Genomic DNA, 13,042 nt, shown 5'->3' with positions numbered 1-13,042 from the left:
TCACCGTGTAACTTCAAAGTATCCATCTCCACGTCGCCATCGTGTCTCGGCGCTCCATTGCGGGGCAAGCAGGACGGAAGAATAAGAGGCTGGCAAGACTCGATTGTTTCACGACAGCGTTACGACGGTACCCGTTGTCGCTCGCTTGAGGGATGCCGGACGGTGCCACAACTTTCCGAGCACCTTATCGCATCAATCAATGAGGCTTTCATACCAGTGCCGTTCCCAGCAAAGCTTTGTCCTAGGCCGTGACATGATGCTCATCACCCCCAGATCATAATCGTACCGCCATGCTGGCGCATCCTGATACAGACGCCCGAACGCCCTTCTTTAAACGTTCCAGCAGCCATCTGGTTGTCCTGGCTGAAGCCACAAAACGACTTCCTGGCTCCCCGCAAGTGCCGGTCATCTCGTATCAACCATCCTGGACCATCGCTATGACCGCCAATCTCTCGAGAATTAGGGTTCGAGAGGGTGGCTTCTAGACGATGGGAGGATGAGTGCTGAACGCGCGCGCGTCGCTGGCAAAAAGGATAGCCGCAGTCTGTGCGATAGCGCTTGACCAGTCAGTTCCGGCCAGCAGCATTTTACAAACTGCAGGCCTCCGATCCTAGGACAGGGTCCGTCGATTGTTAGACGAGCAATAACGGCGTCTAGCGATCAAGAGGTGGAGATATCAGGATTGACAAAGGAGAAGGCACGAGCAACCATCCGTGAGCGAGGTGCGAGTGGAGCAGTCACTCGTGGCCAACGATAGCAGCCCTCGTGCGCCGATATCAGCGGTTTTGTCGTTCGAAAACGCTCAGACGATGACGACTTATCGTACTGAGATTCGTTCTGTTTCAAAGCCGGCCCTGTCAAGGATAAAAGAGACAGATGTGATCTTCGACGGAAGCGGACCGCTGACAGATTGATCGTCTAGATCGGATGCGTACTCAAGTCCTGCAGTTCAGGTCAAATTAAATTACCACTGACCAGATCCTCAAGATTTCCCGCCATGGAGAGGCTCAAAACAGATTCCAAATGATTGGATATATTGCCTTCGATGAAGATTTATTGAACTGCGATGCTTTCGCCATCTCGAACGCACGTCACCTCGGCCCGCTCGCGTCGATGGATTGGCTGGGGACATCACGTAGTACGGGGAAGCTAAGCCTAGCTGCATTAGCCTCCTGTCTTCACCTGCAGGGGCACACTGCAACGTCCTGTTCTCCTCAAGCCAGAGAATATCTGATACATCCGACTTCATGCACTCAGGTCAATCGCGTGGTGACCGGGCTTTTGGGATGCGTCTGAAATTGCCTTCAGCCGTCCAGGATCGACCATGAGAAGGTAAGCTAAGTGCCAGGGCCAGGATGTGATTCGACAGCCACCTGTGACCTTTGTTTGGTCTCTGAGTCCACGTCTCTCGCGTGCACGCTGTTTGCCTCTCCATTTCCTTGTGCAGTCATAGCGGCTGTCTGTGTTTGCTCGAATCCTGCAGCCAGCCTTCACGCCCTCAACAAGCGAGATAGGAAAGGCTGCCCTTCCCGCGGTGCTCTGCCATTTGTAGACAGTCAAGCCCAGTTCTTTCCTCTCTTCTGTGTCTGAGACTCCGTTCATTCATTCTCTTCCGACCACTGCTGCTCTTGTCCAATAGCGTTGCGAATCAAGAAAGAATCAAATCACACATTCGCCGTACTGGAATACTCCCTTCACTTAGCCTTACGACGATAATCCGTTCGCTCGTCATCGTGGTGATTGCTTGGCTGCACCAACGGACATCACTTTGATTTGCTTATACCAATTCCCTCAACACATAACATCCCATGCACGCATCGAGGTCTACAACCATGTCGGACGTCGAGAAGATCATGGGTGATTACTCGCAGCTCACCAACCACAACATCCGCAGCTTTCTCTGGCGAGGAGTTTCCGTCTCGGTCACAGATCGTCAAACTCACGAAGACAAGCCTATCCTCAACAATGTCAGCGGTATAGTCTATGCTGGAGAATTGATGGCCGTCATGGGTCCTTCGTACGTGATCCCTCTTCTTCTTCCATGCTCTACCCAATGCTGATTCCCTCGCAGCGGTTCTGGAAAGTCTACTCTTCTCAACGTGCTTGCGAACCGCGTTCCTGCTAAGAGCGCCCGCACCCAATCAGATGTCTTTCTCAACGGCCGCCCAGCTGAGGCTGAGACTCTGCGCAAGATCAGTTGCTACGTCGAACAAGAAGACGCCCTCGTCGGCTCACTAACCGTCAGAGAGACTTTGCTGTTTGCTGCGCGTCTCTCCTTGCCCAAGAGCATCAGCGCAAACGAGCGTATCGCCAGAGTCGAGGCTCTCATCAACTCCTTCGGTCTTACTGGCCAAGCTAACACACTCGTTGGCACTCCTATCAGAAAGGGCATCTCTGGTGGTCAGAAGCGCCGTGTCAGCGTCGCCAACCAGCTCATCACCAGCCCCAAGATCTTGTTCCTCGATGAACCTACTTCTGGTCTGGACTCGGCTGCTGCCTTCGAGGTCATCGCTTTCGTCAAGGAAGTCGCCAAGAAACACAACGTAAGTCCTGACCCCTTCCATGTATGATTATCGTGCGGATACTAACACAAGCACAGTTGATGGTCATCTCAAGCATCCATCAGCCTTCCACCTCGACATTTGCAATGTTCGACAAGCTTCTCCTCCTCTCGCACGGCAACACAGCATACAGCGGACCAGTCAAGGAAGTCCAATCGTTCTTCGATGCCTGCGGCTTCCCCATCCCTCTCTACATGAACCCCGCCGAGTTCATCATCGACTTTGTCAATACCGATTTTGCTCATAACAGGAGCGAACTCGTCAGTCAATTCGAGATGGTCACCGGCACATGGCAGCGCTCCGGCCTCCACGCAGAGAAGATGAACACCATCAACCGCGAGATCCAGCACGGCGACCCTTCTCCCCAGGAGACCAACGACAACGAGCAGATCGGCGCTCACTGGTTTGCCATCGTGATTGCGCTCATTCATCGCAACTTCATCAAGTCTTACCGTGACATCATCGCCTATGGTATCCGTATCGCCATGTACATGGGTCTGGCCGTGATGATGGGCACCGTCTGGCTGCGTCTGGGAGCATCGCAGGACAATCTCCAAGCTTTTACTAATGCTATCTTCTTTGGCGGTGCCTTCATGTCTTTCATGGCTGTCGCTTACATCCCTGCTTACCTCGAGGACCGCGCAATTTTCATGAAGGAGCGTGCCAATGGTCTCTACGGACCCACGTCTTTCCTTGTTAGCAACTTCTTGACTGGACTTCCGTATCTCTTCATCATCACTCTGCTCTTCAGCGTCGTCGTGTACTGGCTTAGTAACTTCCGCGGCACGGCTGGAGGCTTCTGGATGTGGGTTATGTGGCTCTTCCTCGACTTGGTCGCTGCCGAGTCCCTTGTCGTCTTCATCACCAGCGTTGTTCCTATCTTTGTCGTTGCTCTGGCTGCTACTGCCTTTGCCAATGGCCTCTGGATGTGCACCATGGGTTTCATGGTTCGCCCTGCCGACTTGAACCCCTTCTGGCGCTACGTCTTCCACTACATCGACTACCAGAGCTATGTCTTTGAGGGCATGATGGTCAATGAGTTTGCGTACAGAAACTACACTTGCCCCTCTGATGGTAATGGCGGTTACAACTGTGCTTACAAGTCTCCCATCAATGAGCAAGGCTTGATTCCTGGCACTGCTTTGTTGGATACCTATGGCTACAAGTCTGGCAAGACTGGTGAGTATATTGGTATCTTGCTGGCCATCATTGCTGTCTATAGAGCGCTTGGCTGGTTTGTGCTGTACGTCCGCCGCACTTGAGGACGCGTTCTCCTTCTCTGCAGATCAGCGAAGAGCAATCTTCTGCTGTCCCCTTCATGACTCTCTTTACTGTCTTTGTTGCTTCTGTTTCTTTTGTATTTGTTGCATTGGCGTAAACCTGGTCCGGCGTATGGTCCCTATTCCCCCCCTTTTTGTGTTCTGCTTAATCGATTCTTTCCTTTTGACCACTCGTTGACGAGAATTCTGCACGGGCTCTCGGTGTTTCTACTTGCTTCTTTCTTCCCAATCTTTGTGATGATGCACATGCATGACACAATGGCAAAAGAACTACAGAATAGCTTTGTTGTGCTCTGAACATACATGAAAAATCCGGAATAAAATATCCCCCCCCCCTCTCTCTCTCTCCCGGATGCGTCCCACTTCTTGCTGATGTCTGTTATTGATACACGATATCTCTCATGTGCACCTTCCTGCTTATACAGAGTCTGCAGTATCACAAATCTAAAAAACATAGTTTCTGCCATCTGCATCCACGCCCAACTCCAGCAAGCAAACCCAAATCCCAACGAATGCATCAAAGAAAACAAGCCGAAGCAAGGTAGGTACAAACAAAAGTGTATCTCTGTACCTTTTTGAGCATCATATTCCATGGATGCTGGCTTTTTGTTTTCCAACGCTGTGTAACGTGTGACATATGCAGCCATCCTTGAATGCATGAACGCCCTGCCCAAATGCTGATGCGAGAGTTAAAATGTGGCACAAAGGAAGTCCTGACGTGGGGCGCATGCAGAGTGCATATCGTCAGCCATTTTTGCGAAGAATATGCGCTCGACTCATTTCCATCGCAAGTCTTTTTCTTTTTTTTTTTTCTTTTTTGACGAAACTGCACTCGAACTTGTTGTCTTCGTTTGTTTGAGCGTATTGCTCACGCAGAAACGCTCATATATCTCCTTGCCTCGCATTTTAGTCGTGCTTCTCATTCCTTCCTCGCAGTATACAGATATATCAAGTCTGAACCAAATCAAGGGGAGTTGAATGAGGGTGCATGGCGGTCTCTGCAAATACCCTTTTTCCTACACAATTCATGTCGTGTCATTCTGCTCACGGTGGATGCTTTGCAACAAACAAAAGCTCTGTCGTGACCCGCATCTCCTCGCTGTCCTGTGTTTTGCAGAAATTCTGTTGCTTCTCTTTCTTTGTACTTTCTGTCTCTTCCTTCTCCTTGGAATCTACTGTTGAGCATCAATCAAATTTTGCCGATGCATCTGCAGATCACAGCCCATATATCTCTTGCCAATAAGCCTACCAGCCACATCCATAGCTTATAGTATGTATCCGTTCGAGGTGATAGAGACGTGAAGGAGCACTGCGGACAGCGAGTACCCGACAATGCTCATAGATGAAGCAGATACGGTCAGCAATTGCTGTCGATGGGGAGCTTTACAGATTTACCGACCCGGTCGTATATTACTGCTGCATGTACATACTCCCTTTCGACAGTAATGTCAAAAGAATATTGCGTTGGTCAGATGCAGAAGTGAAGTAGAAAGAGAGATAATCTCACAGCTGCTGGGAGCACCCTGGTGATGAGGCTTATGTGTTTCCAGACTACTGCAAGGTCTACTGGTCAAGTACGTGACGGTCGGTATTCGCATTTGCGCATGCAGATATTGAGTGAGCAATGGTTGTATAGTGCACTGACACGATGGTCTTCGAATTGATGCTTCGGCTTCTGGTACGTCAATCAGCGTGAATATAGATGTCTTCTTTCTCAGGTTCTCAATCTATGATGTGCTGTGTGTACCTTCCATGCTGCTTGGAAACGCCCTCAACATGCTATACACGAATACAACCTCGACCGTTCTGCTTTCCAAAGAACGACCCAATCCTTCGTGTGCGAACAGATTCAGACATCTGTCTGACTAGTCATCAAACACCATAAGCGTAACCACCGAGATCGCGCTCCTTTCGTTTCAACTTCAACTGTATAAAAGTCAGCACGATTTGAGAAGAAGGTCCGAACAGGATGCAGAAGATAGAGATGCTCGCGGACGTGATACGCAAGAGAAGGTGTGTTACTCACAAACCCCCGATCCTGCCCCATCGTCCTAGTCTTGCTTTGAGTCAATGAAGATGAACATCAAGTAGACTCAATGTGCACATGAAGAGCATCTTTTGTCACGGCTTCACACCATAACGCAAGATATCGCTTCCCATGCTTCTCTTCCTTGATAGCACTCGACGCAGTCGAAAGGGATTAATACAGCCGCACAGATTTATACCTTTGCTTGGATGCCGCTGGCCTTCTGATACGCCTTTTCTTCTTCGGCCTTTTGCTTTGACTCGACGCGCTGTAAATTTGTCGTCTCTGCTCTCGTGAGGGGCTTTTCGTTTCCCAAACGCCGAGCACGGCTTTGTGGAGTTTCGATAAGAACAGGTCTACCGCTCTTAGGGTTTGAGCTAAAGGTATACGAACGATACTCGGTGTTGGCCCATCCAGTACCTGGGATTTTGTGAGAATGTGGATGATGATGGATTCTGTGCTCACGATGTGAAAAAGTGGAAGAGAGAGGCTTTTGCTTGTCATGGCTGTGATGGTGATGATGATGGTGATGGCGAGGTGACGATGGAGAATCAAATCCACTTTCAGAACGAGATCGGACTCGGCCCAAATTGACGACAACGGGAGGAGGGGACGCATCAGACCGCCGACGATGACTGTGACGACGAGGGGGAATATTACCGGGACCATTTGAGCTCTTTTCCATCCAGTCTTCGGTGAGATAATGCAAAAAGCCGCCATGGGTGACAACAACAATCTCCTTCTCCGGACGGCTATACAACCATTCTCTGGCAATTCTCGCACGATCATCGACAGCTGAAGCAGTTGCAGACCACTTGCCGAGTTTGCTGTTCCAGGCTTTGGCAGGCGGAGTGTACATGTAGCTCAAGTCGACTGGTTGACCTCTGAACTCGGTCTCGAGGTCTGAAACCTTACTTCCAGTGTCACAAGGCAGATCTGAGGTTTCTTGAAGTTCTGGAAGAGCATAAACTTTCAGGCGCTTGTCTCTGATGGCGGGAGCAAACGAGTAGAGAGCAGTGTATACGGTGCGTTTCATGGGCGAGGCTATGACGGCATCGACACGGTCCATGAAGGGAAAGTTCTTTGCCAGGGATTTGCATTGTTCCTCGCCGAGTTGTGTAAGCATGGGGTCGTGGATGGCATGGTTGGTAACGCTGATGTTGTGGAAGCCTTGGGCGTGACGCACGCAATGAATGGTGACGGGAGGCATCTTGCTTGTCCAGTGTTGATGTTTCGTAGCAACCGTTAGGTACAGAGGAGATATAGAGATAGAGGTAGGACTGAATTTAGGAGCTGTTGATGGATGGTCGAAGAAGGAAGAGTGAGATGATGGAAGCGGTCTACAATGGGAACAAAGCGATCTCGACCATGGTCAAGGCGCAAACATGGCCTTGTTTGACGGAAAGAGCGAGTCGAATAGGAATGATACGCTCAACTTGTTTGCTCGCTGAGAAATGCTTTGCTTGGATGGCAGGAACGAGAACAAACGTCACATTCTTGTCGATCGGGATTGGCGCAGCGACTTGGCTTCTTCTGACCGCATTCTTGAATTATTTATTCTTCACCACATCAATTCACTGATCGCAATTGATTACAATAGCTGTCCTTCTCAGATGTGAACCGATAATACTGTGTTCTTTTCATTATGCGCTCCCCTAAATGACTCGTGTCCAGAAGTACCGTTGTGACTTTTCTCGGAAGCTCGATACGGTATGCAAAAAGACACCAATCCCGTATCATCCGGATATCTTCACAAACCACTTTCCATAATGCATATTTGATCGGCCATACGACCCACTCGTCCTTGACTCCAGTTTCCCAACGCCGTCGCTAAATCAACCAAAGCCGTCACCGTGTGATAAACTCGACTCCTAGTGAGTCTTCTGTCTTGCCAACCAGAGACCCACGGCTTCACGAGCCAGATCTGTGCCCCATGCACCATCCTTGCCACCTCTACGGAACTCTTCACCAGCATAGCCTTCATCACCACCACCTCTGCCAGCCTCAGCAAGTATGATTTCGAGATCGCGTTGTTGACTGGACGTCCAGCGCTTGACGAATGTAGCCGGATCTTGTGAGAGCGAAAGTAGGAACTTGCGCTTGGAGTTGAGATGACGGGCCTTCTCGAGCAGAAGAGCAGTATCGTCGTTGACCTGGGTGATTTTCTTGAGGCTGGCCATGTGTCTGGGTGACGAGATGATGGCCTGCATGAGGCGTTTTGTGGTGCTGGGGACCTTTACTCGGATGTCCCAGATCATGTACTTGGACGGTGGAATGGATTCGTCTTCGGGAGCGATGTAGTCTTTGTCGATACGGATAGTGTAGGGGAGCTTGATAGGGTCGAGAGGGGAAAGGTGCGGCAAAATCAGCTCAGGAAGGTTGGGGAAGAACAAGGTTTCGTGACGGAACAGCTGCCTGAGGGTTTCGTCGCAGGTGACGCGGCGCTCGTCCTCGGGATCGGTCAGCTTGAACAAACGAGCGTAGTCCCAGACTCCTTGCACAACGTCGGCGCGCGTAGCTGTGTCCATGTCAAGGATCCAAGCAAGCGGCGGGCTCAGCTTGAAGCGCTCGGGCTGCTCATCAAGGTAGAGGTTGATTGTGACCTGGAGCTCTTCATCGCTCTTGCGACCAAAGGCAATGCAGTCGACATCAGGCTCGCCCTCCTTTTTCAGCCACTCAATCTTGTTGAAATCGTTCGATTGCAAGGCAGCGGGGCGGTTGAAGTCGACGGTGACACGCTTGAAGAAATGCGACATCTTGATTGGGGCCATGGGTGGCAGAGTCGATTTCAGCTCCGAGTCCTCGAGGATGTCATCTGAGCCTTCGAGCAGCTTGCCTTCAATCTTGACGCGATAACGAGCTTGGTTGTTATCGGCAAAGTCGAAAGTACCGTCTTCGTTGAAGCCAGCATTGCCATCGTCGTTGGCCATCTGCCATGGCTGGCCCTCGGCTGTGTTGCTGATGAACAAACGCAGCACGCCCTCAGACGGCATCTGGCCAGATGTGCCTTCCAATATATCCAAACGTTTCTTTGTCATGATAGCATCCAATCTCTTTTCCTGGTCGCGGAGCTTGCGGTATAGAATAGCAGCATCGGTGATGGTGGCTTCGGCAAGGTCATCGTCAATGTCGAGGTCTGTAGGCTTGCGAGCCTGTCTCCTAGCGGCTTCGCGACGGCGAGCATCTTCTTGTTGCTGTTGCTGTGCTTGAGCAGCCTGTGAGACTGCTGGCGCGTGTGCTTGGTGGCCTGCTGCGTACATGGGGCCTGGCAGCAGTCAGTTGAATTGTCGTCATGCGACAGAAGTTTTTGGCGGCTTACCAGGTCCAGTGGGACGGCGCATCTGGCCCGGAGCTGCAAATCCTCGCGATGATGGCTGCATCTTGTGTTTGTGTGAATGCGACAAGTGTAGGCGCGCAATTGCTCTTCGACCACGACGCGACTCGGATGCGGATGCGAGTGCTTCTGACAGACCCTCCAGGCACGCTCGGTCCATCCAAACGCCGACCCTGTTCTGCCGACCTTCTTCCATATCTGGGGAAGGTACCTACTCGTCATGACATCTGTGAAGCCTCCCGACCTTCCACCTCCCAACTCTGTCTGTACCGGGATCACAAACATGACTGCTCCATCTCTAGCATCTACAGGCATTGACATCAAGCCTGAGCTAGAAGCTGCTCAGTCGTCCACAGACATCTCCGCTTCTGCTGCCCTCCAGCCCTTTGGCCGTGTGCACGATATCCTCAATGTATCCCTGCCATGTACTGACCCACAATCTCTCTGGGACATCAATCTTTCCTTTGAAGGTACTATACAAAATGTGACCCCTCATAGTTCTGCTCTCCTGGATGCTTTGAAGGACGACACTTCTTCACCTTTCATCAACGGTCACGGAGCTCTGCTCGCACCTGCTCTGTGCCACCCACACATTCACATCGACAAGGCTTATCTTCTCTCTCATCCCAAGTACGCTCAACTGCAAATTGAAGAGGGCACCTTCGACGAAGCAATGACTCTGACTTCCAAGGCAAAATCCTCCTTTGAACACGATGACTTGCTCGAACGTGGCTTGCGCGTTGTCGATGAAAGTGTTAGAGCTGGTGTGACTTCCATGAGAGCCTTTGTCGAGGTTGATCCCATAGTTGGTCTTGAATGTATCCAAGCAGGGAAATCTCTCAAAGACAAGGCCCACTCTCGATGCCATATTCAATTATGCGCGTTTGCTCAGCTGCCTTTGTTCTCTGGTGAAGACGAAGGCAAAGAGATAAGAGGCCTCTTTGAAGAAGCTCTCAGGACGTCAAACTCCGCTGATGTAATGGGCAGTACGCCGTACGTCGAAGACGACCGCAACAAGATGGAGAAGAATGTTGACTGGACAATTGATCTTGCTCTCGAGAAACACCTTCATCTTGACTTCCATCTAGACTATAACCTTGATCCCGACACTGAGCCATTGGTCTGGTATGTGATAGACACACTCAAGGCTAAAGGCTGGACAACTCGTACCAACAAGACAATTGTCCTGGGACACTGTACCCGCCTGTCTCTGTTCAAAGATGATGAATGGAAGCGACTCAGAGAGGAGATCGCTGACCTGCCCATCAGCTTCGTTGGTCTGCCAACCTCTGACTTGTTCATGATGAGAACAGAAACTGGTGCTCGTGGGACGTTGCCTATTCCCAAGCTGATCAAAGACTATGGCTTCAACGCTGCCGTGTCTATCAACAACATCGGCAATGCTTTCACACCACAAGGCAGTTGCGATCCCCTCTCGGTAGCAAGTCTGGGCGTCGGTGTCTACCAAGCCGGTACAAAGAGAGACGCAGAGATCCTTTACGAGTGTGTCTCCACCAGGGCCAGGACCGCTATTGGCCTCTCCACCAAAGTCAACTCGAAATCTGTCAATAAGCTCTCGCTGGAGCCTGATCAACCCGCAGATATGCTTTTGTTCAGCAAGGAGACTTCAGGTTGGAGAACCAGACGCACCGTCTCGGAAGCCGTATATCTTTACGACGGGGCTCGTGAGAGGAAAGTCTTTAAAAGCGGGCTACTGATCGAGTAGAGGTCAATGCCTTCAGCTGAACAGACCCTGGCTTACAAGATAATCTAATCCATATAGAGGACATTTGACACTTTGTTGTAATACGCACATTTGTCAGAAATCATCTGGATGGTACATTCTTCGATACAAAATATCGCTTGGAAGACACTATACATACTGTTTTCTTCATGCTGCCTGGTTGACTCGACGGTATATCAGAAGCTCGATGATACAAGGATGGACCAGCATGGAGTGTTCTGGTCGTCTGTAGCTGTTCGAAGATTCTGGCAGCACCAATCGACGCCCCATTCACACAACTTTGTGTTGGGACCAGGCCATAGTTGTCACGGTGATGTGTATGGTGCCGAGACGTGTGAGAGTGGGTGCGAAAGACCTCCAAATATTCCTGTTCAAGACTCCTATGTCTCGATTTGCATTCTGCAACCCTCCTCCATCATCCGGGCACGTCGGCTTGACGTCTAGGAAGTAAGACGACACAACCCACCAGCCAGCAGATACCCCTAGTCACGATGGGCGGACTGGTCTTGGATGAGCTTGAGGTGCGTTGAGTCAACGCGATCGTCAGGAGTATGATGGACCAGAGCTCACACGTCGCAGGAGACACTGGGCTATGATAGCTCTGAATACTACTGGCTGGTCAAGATCGTTGATCAGTACCACCGTGGCTACATCGGAGCCACTGCCTTCTGGATCTGGACGTGCAAGACCCTCTACGACACCGATACTCTCCATCTTCTTGAGGACTGCAGGATCTTCCTGTCAGATGAGGACAATGATCTTGAGCATTTAAATAAATGGTTAGAAAGGGTGGCAGCCCTCGCCAACGATCCTGAGGGATTCCGAGAGTTGTGCTTCGACCTGCAACTCCCAATCGGCCACGTTGAGTGGGAAGCGGTCGAAACGCAGCGCAGGGTTGAAGAGATCAGGAGTAGAGAGATGGTGCACAGAGAGACCAGAAGTGGACCCACGAACGACGAAAGTCAGGCACTTGTTGACGAGTCATCACTCGGAGCCGAACCTTCTCAAGTCACAGCCCAAGCCGCAGTCAAGAATCAAGAGAGGATGGCAGAACTCCGCGCCATTCTGATCAACAAACGTCTTGCTCGGTCTTCAGATCCCGCGACTCTCACTGCGAACATGGCTGGCCCCAACAAGGAACAAAAGTCGCCTGAGTCTACCAACTCTCCCGCCAAACAGTCCAGCACCTCTGATCAACCTGCCAACAACAAAGACGCAGAGATGGTCCAACAGCCCTCCAAGTCGCCTAACGCTCAACCCAAGCGGTCGGACTTCACATTCGAAATGCCTCGCGAAGGAGGCCCTGTCAAGTCACCACAGTTTCTCAGACCTGTAGACATGCCTGTCGCATCCGCCATGTCTGCTGCTGCGCCTCATATCGCGCCTACAGCCATGCCTGCTACCGAGCCCGCCTCGGCTGGCGAGTCTGCTGCAACTCACAAGTTTCCCAAGTCCGTCCTGCCCGCCACGTCTCTTGAGTCATCTGCCCCTAGCGAGACCACCAAGCGTGTCGAGTGTACTGATCCCAGCACCGTCACTTCGCCTGGCATACCCAAGACACCCGTTTGGAAGTCTCCATGGAAGTACGACGTGATCCCTTTCACCACCACCATTCCCCAGTTCCCCACCTCGGACGTAAGTAGCCTTCAACTCACCCAAAACACAGTCCGCACTGAACACAACCCACAGATGCGCAACGACAGCAAGGGCAAGCAGTCCATGAATCCCCCATCCGCTCCTGCCTCTGCCTCTGCCTCTGCCTACAAGACCAACGGCGGTCCTTCCTCTGAACATTCACACAAGCCCGTCGAGTCCCCAGTCAAGTACACGGAGCCTCTCTCCGACGACGAAGGCGTTCCTGCAGTTCCTGCCCCCGTCCTCACTGGCCTTACCACTGAGAAACAGGCTGCTATTGTCTACCAGCAGTTGCTTGCGCACGGCGAGCGTCAGAAGGCTGTCACTGGCAAGTACAGAAGTGTTGCTGACGATGTCAGAGCTCAGGCTGGAGGCTGAGAGAAACGCTCAAGAGGAGGGTGAGGACGTTGACATGGGTGGTCAGTAGAGCTGCTCAGTGGTGGACTCGGCGACACAACCGAG

The 13,042-nt window shown here is 51.4% G+C and overlaps 5 protein-coding genes across 5 annotated transcripts; 3 read left to right on the top strand and 2 right to left on the bottom strand.

Moving 5' to 3' along the window:
• Positions 1-1,853: 1,853 nt before the first annotated feature.
• Positions 1,854-3,823, top strand: M436DRAFT_48941 (putative ABC transporter; the record flags this gene model as incomplete). Its single annotated transcript, XM_013571221.1, has 3 exons — positions 1,854-2,017; positions 2,072-2,543; positions 2,600-3,823. The coding sequence occupies 3 exons, from the start codon at positions 1,854-1,856 to the stop codon at positions 3,821-3,823; spliced, it is 1,860 nt and encodes a 619-aa protein (XP_013426675.1).
• Positions 3,824-5,555: 1,732 nt separating this feature from the next.
• On the bottom strand, positions 5,556-7,077 carry M436DRAFT_73484 (putative phosphoglycerate mutase; the record flags this gene model as incomplete). Its single annotated transcript, XM_013571387.1, has 3 exons — positions 5,556-5,568; positions 6,128-6,287; positions 6,528-7,077. The coding sequence occupies 3 exons, from the start codon at positions 7,075-7,077 to the stop codon at positions 5,556-5,558; spliced, it is 723 nt and encodes a 240-aa protein (XP_013426841.1).
• A 661-nt stretch (positions 7,078-7,738) lies between these two features.
• On the bottom strand, positions 7,739-9,247 carry M436DRAFT_48138 (uncharacterized protein; the record flags this gene model as incomplete). The annotated part of the gene is made up of 2 exons (XM_013571083.1): positions 7,739-9,132; positions 9,187-9,247. The coding sequence occupies 2 exons, from the start codon at positions 9,245-9,247 to the stop codon at positions 7,739-7,741; spliced, it is 1,455 nt and encodes a 484-aa protein (XP_013426537.1).
• A 237-nt stretch (positions 9,248-9,484) lies between these two features.
• On the top strand, positions 9,485-10,927 carry M436DRAFT_73482 (cytosine deaminase protein-like protein; the record flags this gene model as incomplete). The annotated part of the gene is made up of 2 exons (XM_013571386.1): positions 9,485-9,613; positions 9,725-10,927. 2 exons carry the CDS (start codon positions 9,485-9,487, stop codon positions 10,925-10,927), a joined length of 1,332 nt encoding a protein of 443 aa, XP_013426840.1.
• A 509-nt stretch (positions 10,928-11,436) lies between these two features.
• Positions 11,437-12,958, top strand: M436DRAFT_82629 (uncharacterized protein; the record flags this gene model as incomplete). The annotated part of the gene is made up of 3 exons (XM_013571385.1): positions 11,437-11,466; positions 11,525-12,580; positions 12,635-12,958. The coding sequence occupies 3 exons, from the start codon at positions 11,437-11,439 to the stop codon at positions 12,956-12,958; spliced, it is 1,410 nt and encodes a 469-aa protein (XP_013426839.1).
• Positions 12,959-13,042: the final 84 nt, after the last annotated feature.

The sequence above is a fragment of the Aureobasidium namibiae genome (assembly GCF_000721765.1).
Source record: "Aureobasidium namibiae CBS 147.97 unplaced genomic scaffold scaffold_10, whole genome shotgun sequence".
Taxonomy (NCBI): Eukaryota; Fungi; Ascomycota; class Dothideomycetes; order Dothideales; family Saccotheciaceae; genus Aureobasidium; species Aureobasidium namibiae.
Note: the sequence above shows the minus strand (reverse complement) of the source record. Positions and strands in the feature narration are given on the sequence as shown.